The following is a 24,994-nucleotide window of genomic DNA, read 5'->3' as shown; positions in this document are numbered from 1 at the left end:
CCTAAATGTGACAATGGCTGTGAAAAAAAAACAATTAAGTCCTCTGCTGGGAAAAATACCATACTTTGCCATACTTTATGAACAACCCAATAGATCAATTAGTTTTGTATTAAATTTAAAAATAATCTTTAACTATACCACAATATTAAGGTATTAGTTTATTGAAAACAATACAAAATGTTTCACTCATAAAATTTAATGCAATTTCTTGAGAGAAAAAGGTAAAAAAAAAAAAAATGCGGAAGTATAATTCTTCTCACGATAAATTTCTTCCATAATAACTGATTTCTCGAATTATGAACTCACAATTCTCTAGACATCTATGTCAAGGTAAAAGATTACTTCTCTCTATATTAATAGCAAAATATCAAAAAAGTTGGTGATATCGTCACCGCCAGCAACCATCATTGGTCATTCGTCCTCCCTTAGATAGCAACCTTCGATATCGAGCAAGGTGACCAGATTCATTAGAGAATTGTTCTATGTCCAAGGTTGGATGGGGATAAGATGGGTGGGGTTTATCTTTAGCGACTTGCATTCTGATCAACCATGTGACATTTCAAGCGACATTCTCTTGGTCCTTGGCTCCGAAAAAAATAAGAAACATTTTAATATAGCTAGGTATATTTTGACATGGCATGGCCTTCATTTGAATGTGATTAAAAAATGGGTAGAAATTAACCATCACTGGATAACCATTGATATTTAACACGTTGAATGCTACGATAATTTTAAATGGCTTGCCAGTCTGGCCACAACGGTAAATAACTACAAACTAAATTTGCAAATATTAGACAGATTTTGCTAGTTTTTTAAACGGTTTAGCATGACATATCTGAAAAAAAGTGTCGAATTATATAAGCCTACGAATTGTTTAGAAGTAATGATGGATAAAAATCTTCTAAATTGAATTTATTAAACCAAGAATCACAATTACTAAACTATCACTTGAAAATATTTATTCGCTGTCCGGAGCAAGTTGGCATCTCTGTGTACATAAGTTAAACTATTTTTGTGTGTTCCATATTGCGTTAATTTCTTCTAACCATTTTAGTATCCATAATAACATGAAAAACTTAAAAATTTATTCGAATTATGTGTTTCTAATAATCTTGGCTTCACCGGTGACCCCCGTGGCCCTACGGACAAACTCAGTACCGGTCACCGGTGACCCCCATGGCATATAACGTGTTAAACTGTTATTTTTCGGATTGATGAATCAATAAAGTTTGAAAGGGTTCTGTAGAATCTGATGAAAATTAAACAAACGTCGATACATTTTTGACCACTCCTACATACGTATATATTCTTGTACGTATTACTTCTCTTATAACTTCTCAACTATTTGTCTTATTGATTGCGGGGTAATACGATTCAGAGCAAACATTACACAGTTAACAATACCTTGCTTGTATTGATAAAGTTTACTCACCCTTTCCTTCATTAAGTGCAAGATGGCGGTCTCTTGGGGTTTAAACTTCAGATATCCATATTTGGCCAAGACAGAAACTTTTAAAACAAATTCTAGTTTCCCCCAAATTATTTCCGTATTCAAAAAACTAGAAACTGGTCTGTTTATGATAAGTCAGTATTACGAAGCCATGGTAGCTCAGGGGATGGAGCGCTCGCCTTTCAATAAAGTGAACCAGGATCGAACCCCAGGGATGGCTGGTGGATACGAATTCCTCACCTGGTTCACACCAACCAGAGTGGTGACGTAAGATATCCTCAGTGGCAGACGAATCATGGATTAGAGTCCCTTCGCTGTCAGGCTAACCGTGGAAGGTTTTCGTAGTTTTCCTCTCCTTATAACGCACATGCGGGTTAGTTCCCTCAAAAAGTCCTCCACGAAAGGAAATCTGCTCCCAATGCTTGATCCTGGAGTTCCCTTGTCTTCTGGATTGGATTCAAATTTACAAGGATACGGAATTGAACATTGGTAGCCGTAAACTCAAAATTGGGTCGGCTGTTGAATGACGGTTATAAAATGAAATAAAAAGTCAGTATGACGGCATTAGTTTAAAATATACTTTTTTAACGAATGAAATCTTCTGATAACTTTTGAAACACATATATTTATTACTTAATGCAAGTTTTGTGTGTAAAGCACAGTGTAATTTAATTGAAATAAAATGATTGTGCCAAAAATAACAAACAAAGTAACCCATAAAATAACATATCTCCCACAAGGGAGGGATATTACTTTGAATCAACATTTTAAAATGCTTCTCATAAAAATTTTACTTCAGGCCATAAAATTTGTGAATAAATGCATTAGCATTTGGGACGACAGTCCGATAAATCGATGATTAATGCTTCCTTTTTTCACGATTAAAAATTTTATAAAATTTGGAAAAAAAATGAACTAAAATAAAAAAGGAAAAATAAATTTACAAGGAATCTTTTACATCGTCCTTGCAAAAGAAGTAAACTTAGTAAAAAATGATAAATTAAGGAAGCAAACTTAGCTGTTATTTAATGATTAAAAACTATAGGTTAAGATGTAACAATACATTGTTTATACTCACTAGGAAATATTTAAGAAAAAAATTGTTGCTTTGAAACTCGTGCAGATAATTCCTATTATTGTCTTCATTACCTATTGTTAGAGACTCAGCCATTTTTACATTGTTATCAATGATTTGTTGTGATTTTTAACCGTGAATCATGCAAAGAGTTTATTTTTTGACGCGTGGTCATGAATGATTTTTCTTATGTTAATTGAATTACCCGATATATAAAATGGGATTATCAAAAATAGAAAAATAAAAATGGATGTTTATTTTTGCATTGTTGTCAACCATTTGTTGAATCATCTCGACCGATGTTTTTAATCATAAACCACAAATTTGTTAACACATTAACCAAGAATAAACTTGTCTGAATTATGATGATATAGATAAGACTAATTTTTCTCTCATTCAATGTTATAATGAAAGATTTTTTTTGCATTATTAACAATTGTTGAATTTGTACATTAGTGTCTTAAACCGCATTTAATTGTGGTAAATTTTTTTTTGTTTGAACCATCTTGTATAGAGCAGAGCCTTTCTGCCTTATTGCATAAATGAAATTACCCACTATTTAAAAATAAACCTCTAATAATACATTGTTTATTTTTACCTAATAATCAGCGATTTTTTAATAATTCATCTATGTCTTACGGTAATTCATTGATATAAGAAACATTATTTTTTGAATTATGGCTAGTAGGAAAGAGTGCTTTTCTTTCTTCCGCATTAAGAAAATAAAATTACTTCCTTTTTAAAAAAAAACGTTTAAATGTTACGTTTGAAGTTTAGATTTACATAGTTATCAATTAATTGTTGAATCTACGTCCGCAATTTATCTATGTAGCAAACTAAACGTAATTTTTTGACCAAGTTCATTTGGATTTCCTATCTTTTGCTCAAGTAAATGGAATTAATTGCCCAATAAAAAATGCTACTATAAATCGCTCATTGAAGAAAAAAATGCTATCTTTCATTTTTATTAAACATCGGAAAAGAACACAAATGTCTACTTTAGCTAGATTCCGAAGACTCAATCAGTAACTAGAATATTTCCTCGAATCTCGAGATAGCCCAGGGGCTCTTAGAATCAGATAATTCTGAAATGCTTGGAAATTTCCTCCTCTCTATCTTGGATTTGTGCTTTCTTGATAGATTTTTTTTTCTTTCACTTAACAAACTTTTGATTAGATAGTATAATGCCTTTTAAAAGAGATAGAAAGTAAAGTGGGAAAAATAGTGCTTGGAAATTTTTAGAACTTCTATTAATTTTCATTAAAACTTTAAAGCAATAAAATGATGCGTTTTGTGGTATTGAGTAAATAATTAAAAACTACATGTTTCTTAGTTTTTAATTTTTAAAAAAAAATCTGATTTGATAACAGTTTAAGCTAATGAGAATCGATATAGAACCGTATGACGTTAGAAAATTGTTTAACGTTAATTGCATAAAAACAAAGATATTTAACCAAAAACCTACAACAGGCAACTGTATACTATTTAACTACCTGTCAAAAACTATTGACTGCAGAATTGTAAGGGCATAATTTTGCCTCAAAAAATAGAAAATCTAAAATACCGCACGTTTTATTTCTCAAATTATCATTCGGTGGCGGCTTTGCATTTTACATAGATCGGAACATACTGGCTAATATAGTAAACATTAATCATCAGTTCATTTATTAAAATTAAATAAAAGGGATTAAAAATATATATAGAATTTTTCCTCTCCGTCTCCACCCAACATCTTCTAGAAGAAGGAAGACTTCTGCTAGGATCAATTTAGTAGTCCGACGTAAAGGACGTAAATTGCGCAGTGGGGAGTAATACAAAATATGTTACTACGTTCGGGTTACTAAATTGCGCAATGAAGAAAAAGTCCGAAAGATGTCGCTACGTTCGAACTACTAAGGGATGGGATTTCACGTTTAAGGTAACTGGGACAGAGGCCTTCTTTTTTCTATGATGTGATGCTTCATGCCTTCGACAGTTGAGTTCGGTATTTTATTTGCTTCAAAATACTTAATTTTAAAACATTTAGATATTTGTCTTGGCTCAAAAAATTATCCAAAAATTATGCTAAAAATGACTAATTAGAAATATTTGTTCTATGACCTTCAACTGCTAGTTTATTATATTCAGATTAAATAATTTATTTCCACATGGTTTTGCCTATGGCAAAATATTTCACTCCAAGGTCCAATATTATTTTAAATTCATCATCTTTAAAAGTATATACAGTAGAGCTTCTGTCAAACGTTTTTCTTTTGACCATTCAGGGAGAACAATAGATAATCTCATCATAAAATATCAAATAATCATTTAAAAAGTATGAAATGTAAATATGTAAAAGCATCAAAAGTATTAAATTTAAAAACAAATAATAAAATTATAATTTCACATTAAGTATAAAAAATTTTAATTTAAAAAAATTAAATGTTTACGGTGAAAATATTTACGATACGGTAAAAAGATGAAAATATACGTTTATTTTTTTAATATATTTAGAAATTTTAGTTTGAACAAGCTCTTTACGCAAACATTAAGATTTATAACAGATAGCCATTCTTCTTCCATAAATTAATGTTTTTCATTGATTCAAAAGTTGATTCTGTTTATTTGCTTTCATTTTTACTTTTTCTGTTTCATCAACTGATATATAAACATTAAAAGTGTTTTATCCAAATGTTTTTCTTCTCAAAACAAAAAAAACTTTTTTTCCAAATGGTGGTAAAATTTATGGATGCGGTAATTACCCAGAAACGATTTAATGACTATTATTTATATTAAGAATAACATTTGCAGCGTTAAAACAAGATGGGAAAGAACAATGAATCAATTGAGCTGTGATGGCTCCGGGGACAGAGTGTTCGCCTTCCAATGAGGTGAACTGGGTTCGAATCCCAACGATGGCTGGTTGATACTAATTCCGCATCCGGCTTGCACCGACCACAGTGCTAACGTTAAATATCCTCAGTTGTAGATGGATCATGGGTTAAAGTCCCCTTTTAGTCTGACTAACCGTGGGAGTTTTTCGTGATCTTCCTCTCCGTGTAGCTCAAATGCCGGTTAGTTCCATAAAAAGTCCTCCCCGAAGGCACATTTCCTCCAGTACTTGATCCAGGAGTTCCCTTGTCTTCTGGATTGGGTTCAAAATTACAAGGTTATGGAGTTGAACATTAGTAGTTTTAAATCCCAAAATTGAGTGTGCTGTTCAACGACTGTTATAAAATGAATCGACTGTATTCGAGTTTTAAAAAAAAGTAAATAAATAAATTATCGAATTCGAAATAGCATTATTTATTTGGTCTTCAGATGTCTTAGAAAAATTCCACTTGTTCTCCTATTTTAGACAATTTGAAATTGGTTAACAGAATTGTCTTACAGAGGAAGCTCATTCCGTGATTCATAATTAACCTCAATAAATTAACATCTTTAAGCGAGATCTCTAATTATTAAAGATTCAATTAAATGTATGAAAAACAGATTACTACATCAAAATTTATTCAGAGAGTCAAATACACCTCAAACAATAAAATGCTACTTTAGTCAAATAACAAATACTTCTATTATTCTGTTATAATTTAGTATCAAAGAAAAGTATCGGAAGATTCCTGATAATTGCAATAGCTAGATGATCTGTAAAATTATATTCGAACCAAAATTAACAATGGAATAATCAGAAAGTAACAGTTTTTGGAGACACACCTTCTATTGTTTTGGCTTAACCATTTATTTGGTTCAATCATTATTAACCTTCTAAAATGTTTAATTCAATTAAAAAACTATTAAATTTAAAAATAAAATTTTAAAAAAATTAACTTTTTACCATTTAATTCCTATTTTTTCTTTAAGAATTAAGTAATAAAAAAGTCGAAAAATGGTCTTGAAATTTTAAATAAATTTAATGCAAATAATTTCTTGAAAAATATTAAAATAAAAAATTCTAAAGAAATAAAATGTTAAAACTTTTTAAAAAAATTTAAATACTAAAATTTTAAAAAATTATAACACTAAAATTTAAAAATAATAAATGCAAAATACTGAACTTAAATAATATTAGTTTAAAAATATTTTAATTTAAAAATGAAAACTTGATTTTAATTTAAAAATGAAAGAAACCCAGTGCAATATAAATACTATAATAAAATTTAAACTGAACTTGACTGATTGTGTCCAAAATCTAATTTTCAAAGGATATTTTTCATTACTGATTGCTGCATTTTTTCCAGTACCGAAAGTTTTCTTGTACCAAATAATTATTGTTACTTTTGTTGCTTGTATAATTCCTGTAATTGAATCTGAAATATGAGCAAAATTAAATGGATTTATTATTTGTAAAGGATTTTCTTCCTCGAAAATTAAAAAAAAAATCATTCAGAGTTCATTTTTCATTTAAAGTACTTTTTACACGTTTTATTCATATATTTCCTTTCAATCATTAATACACAATATTCTTTATAGTTCCCACGTTTGGTAACTAAACTGCATATTATTTTACCCAATAATTTTCTCATACTTTTCTTCATCTTATCATCTTATTTTTGAATGCATATTTCTAGACTGAGCATTGATTGATAAAATTTAATCTTCATAAAGGTTTAAGTAAAGAATATTTTAAAGTGGTAGTTAGAGAACTTTCTAATTCTAGAACAGCTTAAGAGTGTATTAAGATTAAAATCCTAAGAGATTTAAAGTGGAAGGCGATCATGGGAAAAGTACAACGTGCGACTAGATGAATAGAAATAAAATCACTCAAGCGTGGTAAGATTTTTTTCCCTTGCAATAATAGCTATTTACTTTAAAAAAAATTACGCACTTTTGACTTCTAAAGTTTGTTTTGTCTTCAATTTTTTTTAATACGACTGGCAAAACAAAGGAGAAGAAAAAAAGGTAGAAAAATGATTTAAATTTGTTGTCTATCGCTTTGATTTTTTAAGAAAAATTTCTCAGCAGTAATGTTTAACTGATTTCTTCATCTTTAATTTTAAAAAATGAAGACTTACATATATGTTTATGTATATTGTAAAATTAAAAGGATGAAAAGTTTAATAAATATTTATGTCTAATCCAGAAAACTCACCAGACCGTGGCCGAAAATTGTTTATAAATTCAAACTGAAAGCATGCATGAAAACATAATTAGCCTGGATCATAAACGCAAAGAAATTTTAATTTTGGGGAACTTTCATTTATTTATTATTAGTTTTAAAGTATTTTTCTATTTTTTACTTCTATTTTTTACGCAGTTTCAAACATCAGTTCAAGCATATGATTGCTCCTAAATTAACTTAGTGGCAAATTAAAGCATTTAAGATCAGAACTAACTAGACTTTTTGGAAAACTTTATAAGTGAAACAAAAAATTTCCTTCAGTTATAAGCTTGCATCTGTAGAGATTTTTTTTCCTCTATTGGTTTATTTATTTTTTCCTATTTTATATGCAGTCCCTGATCAAATTATTAGATGTACTATAAAATTCTATGTAAAATCTTAATTATCAGGTGGTACTATACAGTTTTATTGTTTTTACGTGACTGAAAACGGTTGCACTTGTTTACGTTCATGCATCAACTGGTTAAATTAGACGATATATAATATAAATTAGACGATTAGAAAAATTAGACGATATATTATATAAATATAGAATATTTATTATATCAGTTATTATATTAGTATATTATAATAATTAGACCAAATTATTAGACGCACTGTAGTTTCTTTATAATTACATGTTTTGCACGAGTTTATATGCAACACTTTTATATTTAAACATACGTGTAATGGATTTTCAGGAGATTTTTTATATACTTCCTATTTGTATTTATTTTTAACGTATTGCATTACAATGTTAACCCATTGTTACACGAAAATAAGCGAGTGTAAACTGGTTTCAGCCGCATAAAAACAATAATGCTGAATAGTATCACTTGATAATAAAGATTTTTTTATAGAATCTTATAGTGCGTCTAATAATTTGACTAGTGACTGTATATTTGCAACGACGGAAAAAAATCCCAAAGCCAAGAAGTTGTGCTGGATAAACTAAATTTGGTAGGTTTGTTTATACAACTATAAAAGATGTCTATTCAAATTTCGCGCTAGGCGCTGTGAACATACAAATTAGGGTTGCTTTAAATACGTGTTCTACAGTTCGTAAGCGTTATTTTTCGCTCAATTTTGACACAGTGAGCTGCTGTTAGTCAAAAATTGACGAAGAAGCCATTATCGACAGCTTACTGACTTTGAACGTGAGGCTTCGAGAAGGGCTTCGAGAAGCTTGACTTTTCCTCCCGCGGTATTGCATAAAAACTAGGGCGAAATGTTATCCAGTGTGCATGACATTATTTTACTTTTTAACCAGTTGAACTGCCGACCCAATTTTGGGTTTACAACTACCAATGTTCAACTCCGTAGTCTTGTAATTTTGAACCCAATCCAGAAGACAAGGGAACTCCTGGATCAAGTATTGGAGGAAATATACCTTCGGGGAGGACTTTTTAATGGAACCAACCCGCATTTGCGTTACATGGAGGGGAAAACTACGAATACCTCCCACGGTTAGTTTGCCGGCAAGGGGTCATGATCAGTCTGCCACTGAGGATATTTTAAGTCAGGACTGTCGTTTGTGCGAGCCGGGTGCAGAATTCGTACCAACCAGCCTTCGCTGGGATTCGCACCCGGTTCACTTCATTGAACGATGAACGCTTTATCCCTTGAGCCACCACGGCTCACTGTGCATGATTTTATTTTATTTTATTTTATTTTATTACCATCGTTGAACAGCCGACCCAATTTTGGTTTTACGACAACTAATGTTCAACTCCGTAGCCTTGTGATTTTGAACCAATCCAGAGGTCAATAAAACTCCTGGACCAGTACCCCCAGAGGTATGATTTGTTATGGGGATATGGAGGACTTTGAGGGTTGACATATTTAACGAGTATCAGTCACCATTTACTACGCGGGAGTCTTCGACCGACAAGGATCGAACCCGCGCCCTCTTGGACATGGGCCCAGTGCCCACTGGGCATGATTGTGGGCAGCAGTGGTAAAGGGAAGATAATGCTTCAAGGAGACTAGATTTTGAGCGGCCACACGGCACTATTTAGAGGGAAGACCGCCATGTACGGCGTATGGCTGTGATCATACATGGGAACGCTTCTTTCAAAAAGTAACGAATAAAAGTACAAGTACTTTAAGCGAAAGTAAAAAGTTTTGATTTTAAAAAGTAATGAATAAAAAGTACTAGTAAAAATACAAGCAGAAAGTACATTTCGTAGAAATCGAAAATTCTAAGTAACAGTAAACTGCAAATGTATTGTAAATGTACAAAAAATGTAGGAAAAATGTAACTAAAAATGCATTAAATGTAAACATTTTTAGTGAACGTTGGAAACACTTAGAAACCAAACCAGATATCAATGCTTGCTTGTGAAAAGGTGTTTAGTATAACATAATTAAGTTTAGCTAATTAAGTTAAATTTAGTTGAAACTATCAAATCCGGAATTACTTTCGGAATTGAATGCAATAAATTAATTTCCTTATATTCATATACACAAAGTAAAAATTATATTTTTAGTTTTTATGAAAGTTTCAAAAAAATAATTTTAGAATTCTAAATAATGACGGTTTTTTAATTTATTATTAATTTTTTAATAATCAAAAACCGATGCTACTAATGTTCACCTCCGTAGCCTTGTAATTTTGAACTTAATCCAGGAAAGTACAAGGAACAAGTATTGGGAAAAATTTGCCATCGTGAAAGACTTTTTTGATGGAACTAACCAGCATTTGCGTTACATGGAGAGGAAGACCACGAGAACCTCCCACGGTTAGCCCGAGGGCAAAGGGGCTCTAACCCATTATCCGTCTACCACTGAGAATAATTCACGTCAGCACTATGTTCGGTGCAAGCTGGAACTCGTATCGACCAGCCATCGCCGGGATCGAACCCCGGTTCACCTTATTGGAAGGCGAACGCTTTATCCCCTGAGCTAGCGCGGCTCACATAGCCGCTTTGGTAAATATTTGAAGTCTGACTTTTTTTAAGAATTTCTCGGTATACATTTGACCGGTACTTCCACCCATATAGTTTTTTATACGGCCAAGTGCCACTGCCCAATATACTATTACCCGGCATTCCCTACGCTAATGTTTTTTAAGGTCTGTGCGTCTGCTCTGTATTCTGAACTCTGCTGTTTTTCCTAATCTGCCCCATTTGGATATTAAAGTATCGAATACATATTAAAATATTAACGAAGAAATTAATATAAAATAGCACACAATAAATGTTTTGGTCAGTCACAGGTGAATGTCGACTTTCTCCAGAGTTCGATTATTCACGGTAACATATTGATTTATATATTGATTGAGCAACACATTTTGCTATAAACTGTTAAAATACACATAAACTGTTAACATACACTTAATAAATTAAAAAGGTTAAACTTTAGCTGTTACGGATAATTTTTATTCTTCAAAAAAGTACCTGGAAAAGACAGATGTGACAACTACCGATAAGGGTTGCACTCAATTTTTATGCTAAGGCGTTGTTTCGAATTCTTTTAGATAGTCCATTTCGTTTTTCTTCTTTCTTTTCTTGATACAGGAAAACACCGTTTCTTGAACTTGAAGACGTAATGACACATTTAAGGAAGCGTGATCTAACTTTTGAAACAATTTTAAGCATTAAGACTTAAAGGTTTCTAATTCGTTGAATGAATTTTTGAGATAGAAAGTGAAGCGTTTTAGTACGCATAAATTAAGTTGAAGTAATATGAACAATAATAATAAAATTGTAAAATACAAAATAATTCATTTGAAATTTATTAACAATATTACTTTTATCTTTCCAAGATTTAATTAAAACAATTTTCCATCTTTGCCGTCTGTTAATAATAATTTATATAAATTAATAATAATTTATATGCCCGTTAATAATAATTTATAACGTATAGCATTTTAATTTGAATTATTGAATGCTGTCAGAATTGTTTTACTCTTAACAAACAAAATGAGGTTGAAGATCTTCAATAATAGTCAATCTCAATTTTAAAAAGATTTTTTTTTCTGTCTCACATTATTTAACCCTTTTAATTCATCTTGTGTTCCCCTTTTCCTTACTGAAACGATTTGAATCTCTAAACGTATAACAGAACAAACACGGCACACTAGAACGACGTGTAAAAGTCGTTTGAAATAATCATAAAAAATCGATGTTTTTTTTTTAACATTTTAAAATGATTACTTTATGCATAATATTTTCAATTTTCCGTTTTTTAAAATTCTTCAAAACAAATACTTAAATTCTGAAAAGTATTTAATTTTTTTACTCATGCATTTTAAAAATGTTTTATAAATGTTTGTTCCCGTAGCCGAATCACTGCGACATTGTCACATAACGTTGGAGTTCTTGCAGAATATTTTTTTCTTTTGGAAGTAAAAAAATTTGGTTTCCTTTTCGGAAGAAATTTTCGAAATTTTTTTCTTTAAAATTATAGTTAAAGGATCCTTTTTCGAGCATCGGAAGGGAGTGTTCGTGATTTTACTATTATTATTTGAAAAGAATGAAAAATAACGAATAATGAAGTAAAAAAATTTTTTTCTGGAGAAATGTGCGGTAGATTTTTATTTCTCTATAATTATATTCAAAAAATGCCTTTTTCGAGTATCAGAGGGGAAAGAAATGCTCGTAATTTTTTTTTATTTTTATTTGGGAATAATGAAAAATAAAGAATAATGAAAAAGTTTTGATTTTCTTATCTACCGAGATTCTCAAAAGACTTTTCTCCAGGGTTATTAACGACGTATATTATATAGCAAAACTTCGACTTCATTTTTCAAAAGATTCTTTTCCCACGCATCGGAGGGAAAATAAATGCTCGTGATTTTTCCGAATTTATTTAAGAATAAAAAAATTCGATAATGACTGGGTTCGGCGAGAATTTCAATTACAAAATATAAGGGAAAAAAAACCGAAATCGCGAAAGTTGAAAAGATAGTTCCGTTCTTGAAATCCTGTTCTTTCATTCATATGTATATATATATAGTTTTCAATTACACCGTATTTTACATTTTAATTAAATTTGTCTGTGAAGGGCGATTTTTTTGACAATTATTGCTACGAATTTTTGCATTGTTTTTTCGAAATCCAGATATCTTTCATTGCTCAGTTATTATTTATGTTCTCGTGAACTTTTGAAAAATGCCGATATTATTTTGCGGTACGTAAAATTCGAATCGCGTATTCAAGAAATCATTCTTTGATATTGCGCCGATATTTTCGTTAATCCTTGCGGCATTTCAATTGTTCTTTCGACAGTCATTGCTACAAATTTTCACATTTAAAAAAAAAAGAAGAAAAAAACGACGTTTTTCATGTCATTTAATTATACACGAAACTCAAATCAATTATTTATTTTTAAAAGTGACGATTTCATCGTTTTTTTTTTTTTTTACTTTTTATGGCTAGTTCCACCGAATTCCAAAGATTTTTTAAAATTCCTGTTTTTTCTCAGTTAATAATATTTCTACGCGTAAAATTTAAATTGCTCATTCAAATAATCACTTTTTTACCCACTCATTTTATGCCGATACTACCGCAAATCCATGTAGTGTTTCGATTGCGTTTTCGGCAGTTATTGATTTACACGTGGTTTTTAAATATCCCGATGTATTTTTGACACTATGGGAAATTCGAATCACGCTTATGAGTATTTAATTTTTAAAGCAATGATTCTATCATTTTTGGGGGGGAGGGGCATTTATTTCCGCATAATTTTTAAAATCCCATATTTTTAATACGATATTATTTATTCCAACAACTGAATCTCGAAACGAAACACTCATTACCCCCTTTTTTGTAGAGTCCGATTAGCGAAATTTGGAGTCTTTTTTTTTCTTCGGTAGACTGCTACGGATTTCACGATTTTTTTTTAGGGAGATGTGGATTTACGGAATGCGAAAAAAGAAATAATTAGTGTGTTTTTGTCCGACAAAATGTGAGAATATTGCCCATGATATTAAAGTAAAAAAATATAACACATTCATTTAAAATAAATATATACAATTTCACTTTATCCCAATAATTTTTTTTTAAACACAACGCTTCTGTTACTTTAAATTTAATTAGTAATTTATTAGATATATATGTCATTATCAAAAGTGTCTTGCAGAAAGATATTAGTGCTAGAGAGATTTGTCGCAGAAAGCCCAGAATAATTCTGCCACAGAGTTTCCTTTCTGAAAAAACACACCATCATCCGGAAAAACACACCAACACACCATCTACAACACTCTTAAGAGAGTTAAGTTAAATTTTTGTGTTTTCTCTATACATTTATTATAATTATTATTAGGTTCAGTATTATTAGATTTTTCAAAAAATGTCAAAAATAGAGAAGTCGCTTTATTAGATATAGCGCTTCTATTAATTTTACCTCAATAAAATGTTATGGATTTTAGTTAGTAATTCTCAGTAAAATCCAATTTCCTTAAGTGAAAAAAACCAATTTGGATGACGGTAAAAAATTATTTAAATAAAAAGTTAGAAACCAAAAATAAGCAAAAAGAAATTTTAAAGATATGTATATTAGCGAAAACAGCACTTCATCATGGGACTCACTGTCTGCTAACGCACTGGAGTCTTTCTGTACTCACTGATTAATCCAAAAGCTAACCTCAATCAGGGAAACATGGTTTCAACGGTTAGTTCAGGAGAGCGGTCTAAAGTTTGGACCCTTTCATGGCAGTGTAAATCCAAATTTTTTTTTATTAGTAGACGGAGTTTCTTTGTAGAATTTAAGTATAATTGTTGGTGGTGTGAGATATATCTGAATTTCGTTATAAAGGGGGGATATTTATCCCAGAAAAATAAATAAAATCGTTTAAGAAAAACTGATTTATTATGTAAATCTTATAATGACGGCTCCAAAATTTTAAAATAAAGAAAGGAAAGTCCCTTAAAAGGTTCAAGAGAATCAGCCTTGTTCTCTCATCAAGAAGCTCCCCAGTCCGTTATCCAAGAATTCGAAAGTGAATTGTTCCCAACTGACAGTTAGGAGCATGGGAAGAGATTCATGGTTGGCAATTTATCATAGCCAAAAATAAAGCCAACCCCCTCCCTAATCAATATTAAATTTGAAAATAATTTGGCGAAAGCGAATAGTTAAAAATATTGTCAGAATCAGTATAACCGTGCAACTGAAACATTTTTGTGGTAAGAAATAAAGAGTTATAAATAGATTTTATTTTCAATTTAGTCACGACAGTGAATTAATGAGCTTTACATTTATTAAAATAATAAGTCAGTCGTTACATTGATTGTTAAGAAAAGAATAAAATATTTATATTTGTTTTTTTATGTGTATAAAATGTAATAAAAACTAAATAATTGGTTTAATTTAATTAAAATATGATTAAGAATTATTAAAGAAATTAAAGAGTTATTTAAGAAAGAGTTATTTATTAGTTATAAAGAGTTATTCATTGTTAAAGAATTATTTTTAAAGAAATTTAAGAAATATGTAATCCCTATTATGTAATCCTTAATTTACCATATTTCAAGAACTTCTTAAACTAGTTGAAAAATTTGTGCTAACAGTTATAAAATTCGTTCATCCATAGATAATTCTATGGAAAATATAATAATTCAAAAGTTTTGTATATAATTCAAAAGCCTCGACTAATATTAAATAAAATAATAAAATAAACAAAATATTTACTAAAGGTTACATTTTGCTTGGAATTATTCTTTCATACACGAATTTTATTAGCACAAATTTTTCAACTCGTTTAAAAAGTTCTTGAGATGTGGTGAAACACGAAAAAGTAAAATTAACATTAAGGGATCCAAACTTTAGACCCCTCTCCTGGCCAAACTATTAGAACCATATTTTCCAGATTACAGCTTTATTTAGGGGGTCAGAAATCCGTCGAAAAAAAGGTATGTTTATTCAGAAAAGTACTTTTTTATGTAAGAATTGTGACTTAAAATATAGTCTGCTATAATTAATGAGCATGTTTAAGATCATTTCTTTGAACCATTAGATTGGATCCGTGAAGTTTCGTTCATTAAATTCTAAGTTATTCAGGGTTGTCTGTTTTTTGATTTTCTGCACTGTTCATTACACTTTTTTCCATTCAAACATCATTATTTATCTTGAATAAGTATCATCATAACAGTTAAACGAAATGTACCCAACATAACCCATTGCGTTACTTGAAAATAGAATCCTTGAGGCACCAATGTTCCAGAATTAGGTTCTAAACTAATATCTCAAATTAAAGTTCCTAACTCCCCTTTAAAAGATTGTAAGTATTCAAGTCGTATTATAGAAATTGGATTTTTGTTAATTACATTACAAGCAAAAATCAAAATTCTAAAATAATTATGGAAACGATAAATGCAAAAAAATGCTTTATGAAAAATAATATTATTTGGTAAATTATATTACAAGCAGAATATCAAATTTCTAAATTATTATAAAAACGATAAATGCGAAAAATGTTTTATGAAAAATAATATTATTCGGTAAATTATATTACAAGCAGAATATCAAAATTCTAAATTATGAAAACGATAAACGCAAAAAATACTTTATGAAAAATAATATTGTTCGTACTTCCATTTTCGGAACGTGGAAAATTGTGAACAAAAAATACATCTTTTATTGACTACTTAAATAATGAGTAAAATAAATTTACTTTTTATTCACTCTTTTTTTTTTAAAGGAAAAAAAAACACTATAGTTAAACTACAGTGGTTTTGCAAACGATAAAAACTTATCTACCTAGTAGGAGAAAGTGACAGTTACTGGAGAAAGGTTTAAAGATAGGGATGAACATTCAAGGGCTTTCCTGCTCAAATATCTCAGGGGCAAAACATTCCGCTGTACTGATTGCAACAGAGTTGTCGCCATTGAGGGGGGTCAAAATCCACCTATGCTTTGGTAGCTTGAGGAGAATGAAGAAATAATTGATGCTGGAAAAAATGATTAAGGCTTCTTGTCTCTACTTCCTAGTTAAATTTCGATTTTCTATAAAAGAAATTAAAGAATGATGTTTTGGTAAGTGTTAGTCTTGCTAAAATTTTAAATAGTCTCGCGCAATTTTTTATCCTCATTTTTTTTATAATTACGTTTTCCTAACTAATGTTCAAATTAAATTACATTCTAATGATTTTGGAAGTCGACGTAGATTGGCAATGCGTTAATTTACGTTTAAAATGGCTTTATAAATAATATGGCTTTATAAAAAATAGACTAACTTTTAACGAAAAAGTCATATTTTTATAGGTACCTTATTACTATGAATATGTTAATTATTATGAGGTAAAAAATTTACTATTGTCAATAAAATAATCGATTTTTTTTCTTAAATGCGCAAAAATTTCGTAAATTAGTGAAATCTAAAACTTTTGAAATAAATTTTGTCATATTATCTTCAATTACTATATTTATGATTAATTTTCATAGAATATTTTGCTTGAGTCAAATATTCACATGTAAAAAAAGTTAAATTTCCTCACAAAAATTGAAATTAATTTAAAGTTTAATGTTGCCGATTGGCCGCCCTCTTTGGCTAAATGCTTCCTAATTTCCTTCTTTGAACGCAACTAAAGATGTAATTGATTAAGGAATGAGACATTTATAGAAATAAAATGAAGTAAATTTCATTATTAATTAGAATTTTACATTAAGAATTTATTTAAAAAGCAGTAACGCTTTCGCATATAATAACAAAAAAAAATCAACAAAAAAAAATTCGCGATAAAGTTGATTCAGGAATACCTCGATTTCTAAAATGATGCTGTTTGTCCAAATGGGAATAGTTCAAAAATTTGTAAAAACATTTCAAGTTTCAATTGCATTAGCCCATAAAAGTTTTGCCTACTTTAATGTATCTTTTTTTAAAAACTACCAAATTGATTTTCAAGAACTTTTTCCTTTTTTTTCTATGGAAATCCTTCACTTTTTTGATTTTTTACTAAAAGTGATGAATGTGAATAAATTTTATAACCCTAGTTCAAGAGCCGACCCAATATTTTGGGTATACGACTACTAATGTTCCTCCGTAGCCTTGTAATTTTGAACCAATCCGGAAGACAAGGAAACTCCTGAATCAGTAACCCCAGAGGTATTGATTTACTATGGGAACATGGAGGACTTTACGAATCGACAGATTTAACGTGCATCAGTCGCTATTTACTACACGGGGAGTCTTCGGCTGGCGGAGATCGAACCCATGAACTGTTGGTCATGGGCGGTTGGACCCTACCAACCAGGCTATCACGCCCTCTTAAAATATTTATAGTTTTATTTTGTGAAATCGGAATATGAAACTTAAGAAGCAGTTCTGCAAAAAATTATGCAAATTTAAATTGAATGTCAAGGAGGCCACATAAAATGATCCAAACAGAAAATGGTTACAATTAATGCGACTGTTTTAAAGGTAAGAATAAAAACTACTTAAGTTGTTGAATACATCGTTTCTTTTGTTTCAATTAGTTTTCATGTGACACTGTCTCCTGTTAGAAAAATATTTCCATAAAAACATGCTGAAATCTATAAAGATGAGAAAGCTTATATCCTTTTGGTGTTCATGTAAAAAATAAAAGAGAAAACGAAGAGATCAAAAAAAGAAATGTTTTCAAATCTTTTCGAGGAAATCAGAAGAAATTAAATAATACTGTGAATCATTTTTAAGCCGAAACTCCGAAATATACTTCCGAATTTTCTGGAATACATTAAATAAGTCCAAAATTAAACATTTTTTTAAATATGTAGTTCAAAAAAGTCGGAGAAAAATAGATTCTATCTGTAAATTGTTCCTTAAATCGATTTGAAAAAAAAAAAAAAAAAACTTTTATTATGGTTTATTGCTTGCATCTTAATTTTCCACAAGTCTATGCTTGTATTCATGTTTTGTATTCAGACAATCATAATACTTAAAAAGTAATACGTTCAAAACTAATTAATATAGTTTCGAAAGAAAATAAGAAAATCATGAAATATTACATTTTACATATAAAAAGTATGATTCTTTTAGCGTACTAAAACCAGTTGAAAAAGTAATCAAAAGATTACATTATCAATTTTTTCATCCAATTTTTCAGTTAGTTTGAATTGTTATTGTTCTGAGTAAATAAATAACTAAATAACTTCATTCAGAAAAAAAGTATGGACCATACTATTAGAATATGGTAAGATTAAGTGCTTCTGGCTGCATGGGAGCACCAAAACTCTCGGTAATTTTTACCGAAACGCTTTGATAATGATTTTGGTAAAATTTACAATACAATATAATTTTGTAACGTGTGATAAAATTTGGAAAATATGGTGTAATTTGGTAATTTTATCATAGTACAATAGGGCATGCCATAAAAACCATTTATTCGGTTAAGATATTCGGTTATTCGCTTTTAGATTATGTATTTTTTTTCTAATTGTGTGGTAATAAGAGATATAATTTTGAAAATCAGAATTTCCTGGAAGCTTTTACCATATGAACGGAAAATTACCAAATGGATGGTTCAAATACCGCATATTTTGGTTTGTATTACCAGAATTATTATTATTATCATCATACCGTAGGGCAGTGTTTCCCAAAGTGTGGTACGCGTACCCCTAGGGGTACGGGAACAGTTTAGCGGGGGTACGCGTTCTTATGCGAAATATTTTGCAACAAGCGAAAATTTCAAATTTTTTTATTTAAAAACAAAGCTAGCCATGAAAATTTTCGATTACGTATTTTTCTATTGGCTATTTTTTTCCGAGTTAACAGTTAATAATTAGTGATGTCAACAGCTAGTTGTGATTTTTAACTTTTGTGCAATTTTTTATCACAGCACCTGTTATCACAGCAAAAACAATACCATCCTTCTCACTGATGCAAATAAACTTATTAACAGAACCTTGTACCAAAAAAGAAAAATAAACATATTTTTAAAAAAAAAAAACATTAATTTTTTTATTAGTGGTACACAGCGTTACGAAAAATTTAGAAAGGGTACACAAAAGTCATAAGTTTGGGAAACACTGCCGTAGGGTAATTTTATCAAATTGTTTTTTCTCTATGTTGAATTTAATCAAAAGTACGCTTTATTTATTTCATCTTATTTGTTTTTCTCAGTTTCTCTCGCAAGGTTTCATTAAATAATTTATTTATATATTTATTTTTCTGAATAGTTAAAACCAAAAAGCCTTTAAAATGAGCTTTATTTTCTAAATAACGATTGTATTACGCAACTTTGAGGTATTATACAATATCAGTTGTAATTGTTGAATAATTGTATTCTTAAACAATATATGGCCTTCTTTTTGCTTACTTTTAATTATGGAAGAACAAAACAAATAAGTTAGTTTTAACTAAAATGTTTAATAGCTACTCATTTAACTGAAACTAAAATTTAAGGTTTTGTCTGGTTTTATAGCTACTAAAAAAACTAATTGGTTTAAAGGTTAGATCACACTGGAACTTTGGAAAAAAAACCTCTTCACAAAAAAGAACTTGAATACCTTAAAAACTTTAGATCCAAAGTGTCAGTAGTGAAAAAAATATGGAAGTATTTTAATTTTTCCTACTGATTTGAAAATCAACTTTATAATTTTTATTTTTTGCAGATATACGTAAGATTATTTTATAATTTATGTAAGATAATTTATTTGCATGGGTTCTTTTGTGAAGAAAAAAATTTGGGGTGATTGTCTTTGGAGGTGGTTTTGATTCATTTATTTATTTAGTTTGTCAAATATGCCAAAATTGGTTAATCAAAAATAAAATAAATAAATAAATAATAATAAACCTTCAAAACGTCTTCATACCAAAGAATTTAATTTTTAGTTTAGCATCGCTTTCAAAAAATTAAATTTTACGCTTTTACTATTTGTAATATAATGAATTCTCTTCAGAACTTTAATTTCACTTCGTTTATTAGCTAAAAGAATTTCCCAAACTATATTAGTACTTCCGCCTTTAAAATGAACTGAATTTAATTGCTGTTAATATTTTAAATGAAGATTTCTCCTGTATAAAATATCATAAGAGAGCATAAGGTAATGAAATAAAAGTGTTAATTTCTCTCCTAATTCATTCACGAAGTTTAATACAAATTTTTCTTGTTTTTGGTGCTTCGTCGTTTCTATCTCGTACAGTCTATTTGAGTAATTATTATTCATCTGATTCTAACATACAAGGAAGATAATTACTTTCTGTATAAACTGAAAACTGAAAATTGAAAAAAGAGCAATTTAAATAAACACTTTTCATGACTATAACTTGAGCCTCACCATTTTAGGCAATTAAGACTAGAAATTTACAAATTTAATGAGTAAAATTTTTACTTTTATTATGATAAATTGATGGAAATTACTTTACATTATTATTGTATAATTTTAATTCGACAACCTAGAAAGTGGGAGCGATTTGGTTGAGTTTGATTAGACCAATATGAAATTGAAATCAGTATCAATATCAAATGAACGCTATTTTGTAGGAACGCTAATAAATTAAAATTCAATTAATTGGCAGAATCCAGATGTCTATTTCTGCCAAACTCAAACTCCTCTAAACACAGCCTAGTTAATTAATGTCTAAGATTCCAACTTAGTTAACGCCTGAACTGTTACTTTTTTTAATTTTGAAACAATTTGAGAAAATATTGTTAAAAATTAATTTAAATTTCAATAACGTCATGGCATAACTTCTAAGAGCAGTGCATAAAACTTTCTTAAGATATATTTATCGAAAAAAATATATAAATTGTTACTGAAATTTAATGCAGCAATATGAATTTAAAGCACTTATGATATCAGAAGACCATAAAATAAGAATGTTTTTAAATAGAACCAAAAAATTAATATATGTTATACATTTTACTCACATACATAATTTAAAGTATTAATGAATTTTTTAACTTAAAAAATTAGAAAATTGATTTTTATTTTTTTTAGCAGAAGAAACAAAAAAGCATTTAAAAGTACAAATTTAATATCAAGAATCCTGGACTGTTAAAAAGAAAGAGAAAGAAAAACGTGTTTATGTAAATAAAAAGATTTATGCATAGCAAGCGAACACAACATCCCTAATTTATAATCTGTAAAGATATTTTTTCTCTCAACTTTTCAAAAGTTGTTTTCAATTCATAAGTTGAGACATATTGCATAAAAACTTTTGAAGAAATATTTAATAAACAGAACTTACAGAAGACAATTAAAAAAAATGCACTTTTGACATCAAAAGACGTGCGCCGTTACATGAACAATGTACTTAAATAAGAACAAAAATTTAAGTTTAGAATAAGTTTACTATCACATCATTTTAAAATAAACTTACTGAAGAATTTCTTTTTTAATTTACAGATAAGGCACAATTCATGAAAGTTAAAATTAAGAAAAAATATTTGATTCTTACCAAAGACAACTAAAAAAAAAAATCATTTTAATAACAGAAGAAATGCTCTGTTAAAAAATATTTATTTTTTAAGGAATATAAAAATTTATGGAATGTATATATTCTACTGACGTATTTTTTCATGATGTATGGCTGGTGTATTTTTTCATAAAAACTTTTAAAAAATGGCTGATGTATTTTTTCTAGTGATGTAAGGAATAGTGATGGGGCCGAATAGCCGAATACCGAATATTCGGTGGCCGAATACTTACTTTTTAAAAATTTCTCTTTTGATTTTAATTATGTAACTAAAGTAATTTTCAAATTTGAAATTAAAAATGAAATAAATATTAACAAAATTGCTTCTTTAATCTTTGTTATATTTAAAAAAATTTTAACAACTTGATTTATTTTTTGTAATAATTTAAATATGTTGATGCCAATAGCAACGCAATATGGCTTTTATAAATCTAAATCATTAATAATGGCATATTTTAGTTATAGTTATACTTGTAATTTATATGCTATTTTATATAAAATAAGAACTCATTACTACTGTTAAATGTATTCTTAACTTTCTTTTTTGTCAGAAAAATTATTAAAACCCAGAAAATTAAGAACTTTTTAAAAAGTTTCACTTTTGAAATTTTAATTTTGCAATTAAATAATTTTCAAATTTTAAATTAAAAATGAAATAAATATTAACAAATTTACTTTTTTAAACTTTCTATATTTTAAAAAAAATTTAACAACTTGATGTATTTTTTGTAATATTTTAAATATCTTGATGCCAACAATAAAGCTTTCACAAATCTAAATAATTCATAATAGCAGCATAATTAATAATAGCATATACTACATTATTCGGCCGAATAACTTCAGTATTCGGCTAGGCCGAATATTCGGCCAAAGGGCCGAATACCGAATAGTTGCTGAATATTCGTTACATCCCTAATTTTTTCATAAAAACTTTTAAAAAATATTTTTTTGTGAAAAATACCGGCAGATGGAGAAACAAAAAACATAATTTTAATACAAAAAAATCATGCATTTTTTTTTTTTTTTTTTTAGAAAAAAAGGAAGAGAAAAATTCCTAGACATCATCATATAATTATAAATGAATTATTTTGTTTTCAAAATTTAAAAACTGAGAAAAATTTGCATAAAATACTTACAGGAGACTATTAAAAAGAACATCCACCATCTTAAAATCAGCATTTATTGTATCCAGAATTTAGAACCATTGCATTTCTGTTCAAAGCACTTTTTTTCCTAAGGTCAATTTGACTCGCGCAACCAAACCACTTCAAAAACCAAACCGACAGTTTGAACACCTGTGAAGTTATGAGATCGAACAGGTTGTAAGAAAACGTATGGGACCTGTAGGTGGCGCTACCATCTGCAAGAAAATCCAAAATCTTGACATTGTGGGTAGAAAAAGAAAGGTTTTTTTGGGGGGATGACCTAAGAAAGACCAAAGTGATTTTCGTATCTTCATGCAATGTTACATCAACAGAAGTAACGAAGGGGGCAAGAAAATTTTTGAAAAAGCAGTTTTTAAAATTTGTTTTAGAATTACACAATATTTAAACTGAGGGATTTTATAGAAATTGTAAAAGCGAAAGAATAAATAATTACAGAAAGAGAAATAAATTATTTTCAGAAATAAATGATTTTTGCTTAAGGCAAGTTTTAAAATTTTTTTAAAATAACACAATTTTTAAGCTGATTGATTTTGTTTAAATCATTGGCTGTGAAATAGATATTATTAACTGTGAAAGAGAACAGTAGTTTAAGAGCTCGAAAATTTAATATGAATAAACTATATCTGTAAACCAATGAATTATCTACTGTACTTGCGTAAAATAATAAAGAAAGAATAAATATCGAAGCAAGGAATAGAGAAAAAATGCAGAATGTACTAACTGGCCATGCATGTCCTTACGTACTATACTTTTATAAATTAATATTTTTTTAAAGAAATGTTTTTTTACCTCTTTTGTTTTAAGAAAAAAACGTAGAAATGCATAGAGCTATAATTATATATGCTTATATTAACATACTTTAAATACATTATTTAAAATAAAGAAGCAATTTGATGCAATTTTTGAAGAACGTATTCACAGTGATGAAAATACTTATGAAAAATGAAAAAAAAATCATGTCAACTTCTGAAGATGATCAAAATGTTGATTCAAAAATTTGGAAAATTTGTCGGATCACTTTTTTATATTATTATTAATATATAATTATATATTATGAGCTAGTATAAAAAAATCGTTTTATATTTAAGGGCAGCGAATTGTTTTGAAAATTTTATTCGAAGCAATAACAATAGTTTAAGAACCATTCAAACTTAAAATTAGATTAAATATTCCCAAATTTAAAAATTTGTCCTTTAAAATTAACCAAAAATGTAAGGAATTTCATAATTTAAAGTTGTTATTAAAAAAAATAATATTTATTGAGTTGAAAACGTTGAAAAATATCGTTTTCTTTCCACAAGTCCAACTAGCAAACTAAAAATGAAAGATAAAATGTATGATCTTTCATGGTATGATTTAATTTAATTATCGTACAAATAAAATTTTATTCATTTTAAGCAGATGATAATTGTTTTCCAAAATGTTAGTTTCTGATTGTGAAATAATACTTGACCCGGTAACTTTAGGATTTTCCCTCATATTTGAATCACCATAATGATCAAGAATTTAAAAACTTAATAAATGATTCCAAGAAATGAATCACATGTAATTAGGATCTTAATTAGCGTTTACAATTGCGAACGTGACTATTAGTAATCATAAATTATGATTACCTGCAATTGTAGGCGTTATTTTAAGGAATTATAATTACACATAATTATAATCTACAATAACACAAAATTTAATGCATGGCAACAGGTTCAATTGATACTTTAAAAAAAAAAAAAACTTCTAATCAGATATTTTTTTAAAAAAATATCAAAAAGAAAATAAAAAGATTTATTTTTGACAGTATCACTTTTTAACGATTAAGTTATTTGTATACAATGTATCCAATCATAAAAATCAAATATTTTTTTTTATCTTTTTCATTCTTCGCATTATAAAT

The 24,994-nt window shown here is 28.7% G+C and overlaps 1 protein-coding gene across 2 annotated transcripts in view; it reads right to left on the bottom strand.

Annotated features, from left to right (window-relative positions):
* LOC107449518 (grainyhead-like protein 1 homolog) overlaps nucleotides 1-23,247 on the bottom strand; it is a 175,411-nt gene extending 152,164 nt beyond the window's left edge. For both annotated transcript variants that reach the window (XR_015430874.1, XM_016065069.4), the window contains exon 1: nucleotides 23,077-23,247. Coding sequence is in view for 1 of the 2 variants with exons in the window: in XM_016065069.4 (XP_015920555.1) it covers nucleotides 23,077-23,105 (29 nt within the window). In the remaining variant the exon portion in view is untranslated. The remainder of the gene's footprint in view (nucleotides 1-23,076) is intronic.
* Nucleotides 23,248-24,994: the final 1,747 nt, after the last annotated feature.

This window comes from Parasteatoda tepidariorum, chromosome 12, assembly GCF_982258835.1.
Source record: "Parasteatoda tepidariorum strain Cologne lab strain chromosome 12, Ptep-v5.0, whole genome shotgun sequence".
NCBI classification, from domain to species: Eukaryota; Metazoa; Arthropoda; class Arachnida; order Araneae; family Theridiidae; genus Parasteatoda; species Parasteatoda tepidariorum.
The sequence above is the reverse complement of the archived record's forward strand: the minus strand, read 5'-3'. Positions and strand labels throughout refer to the sequence as shown.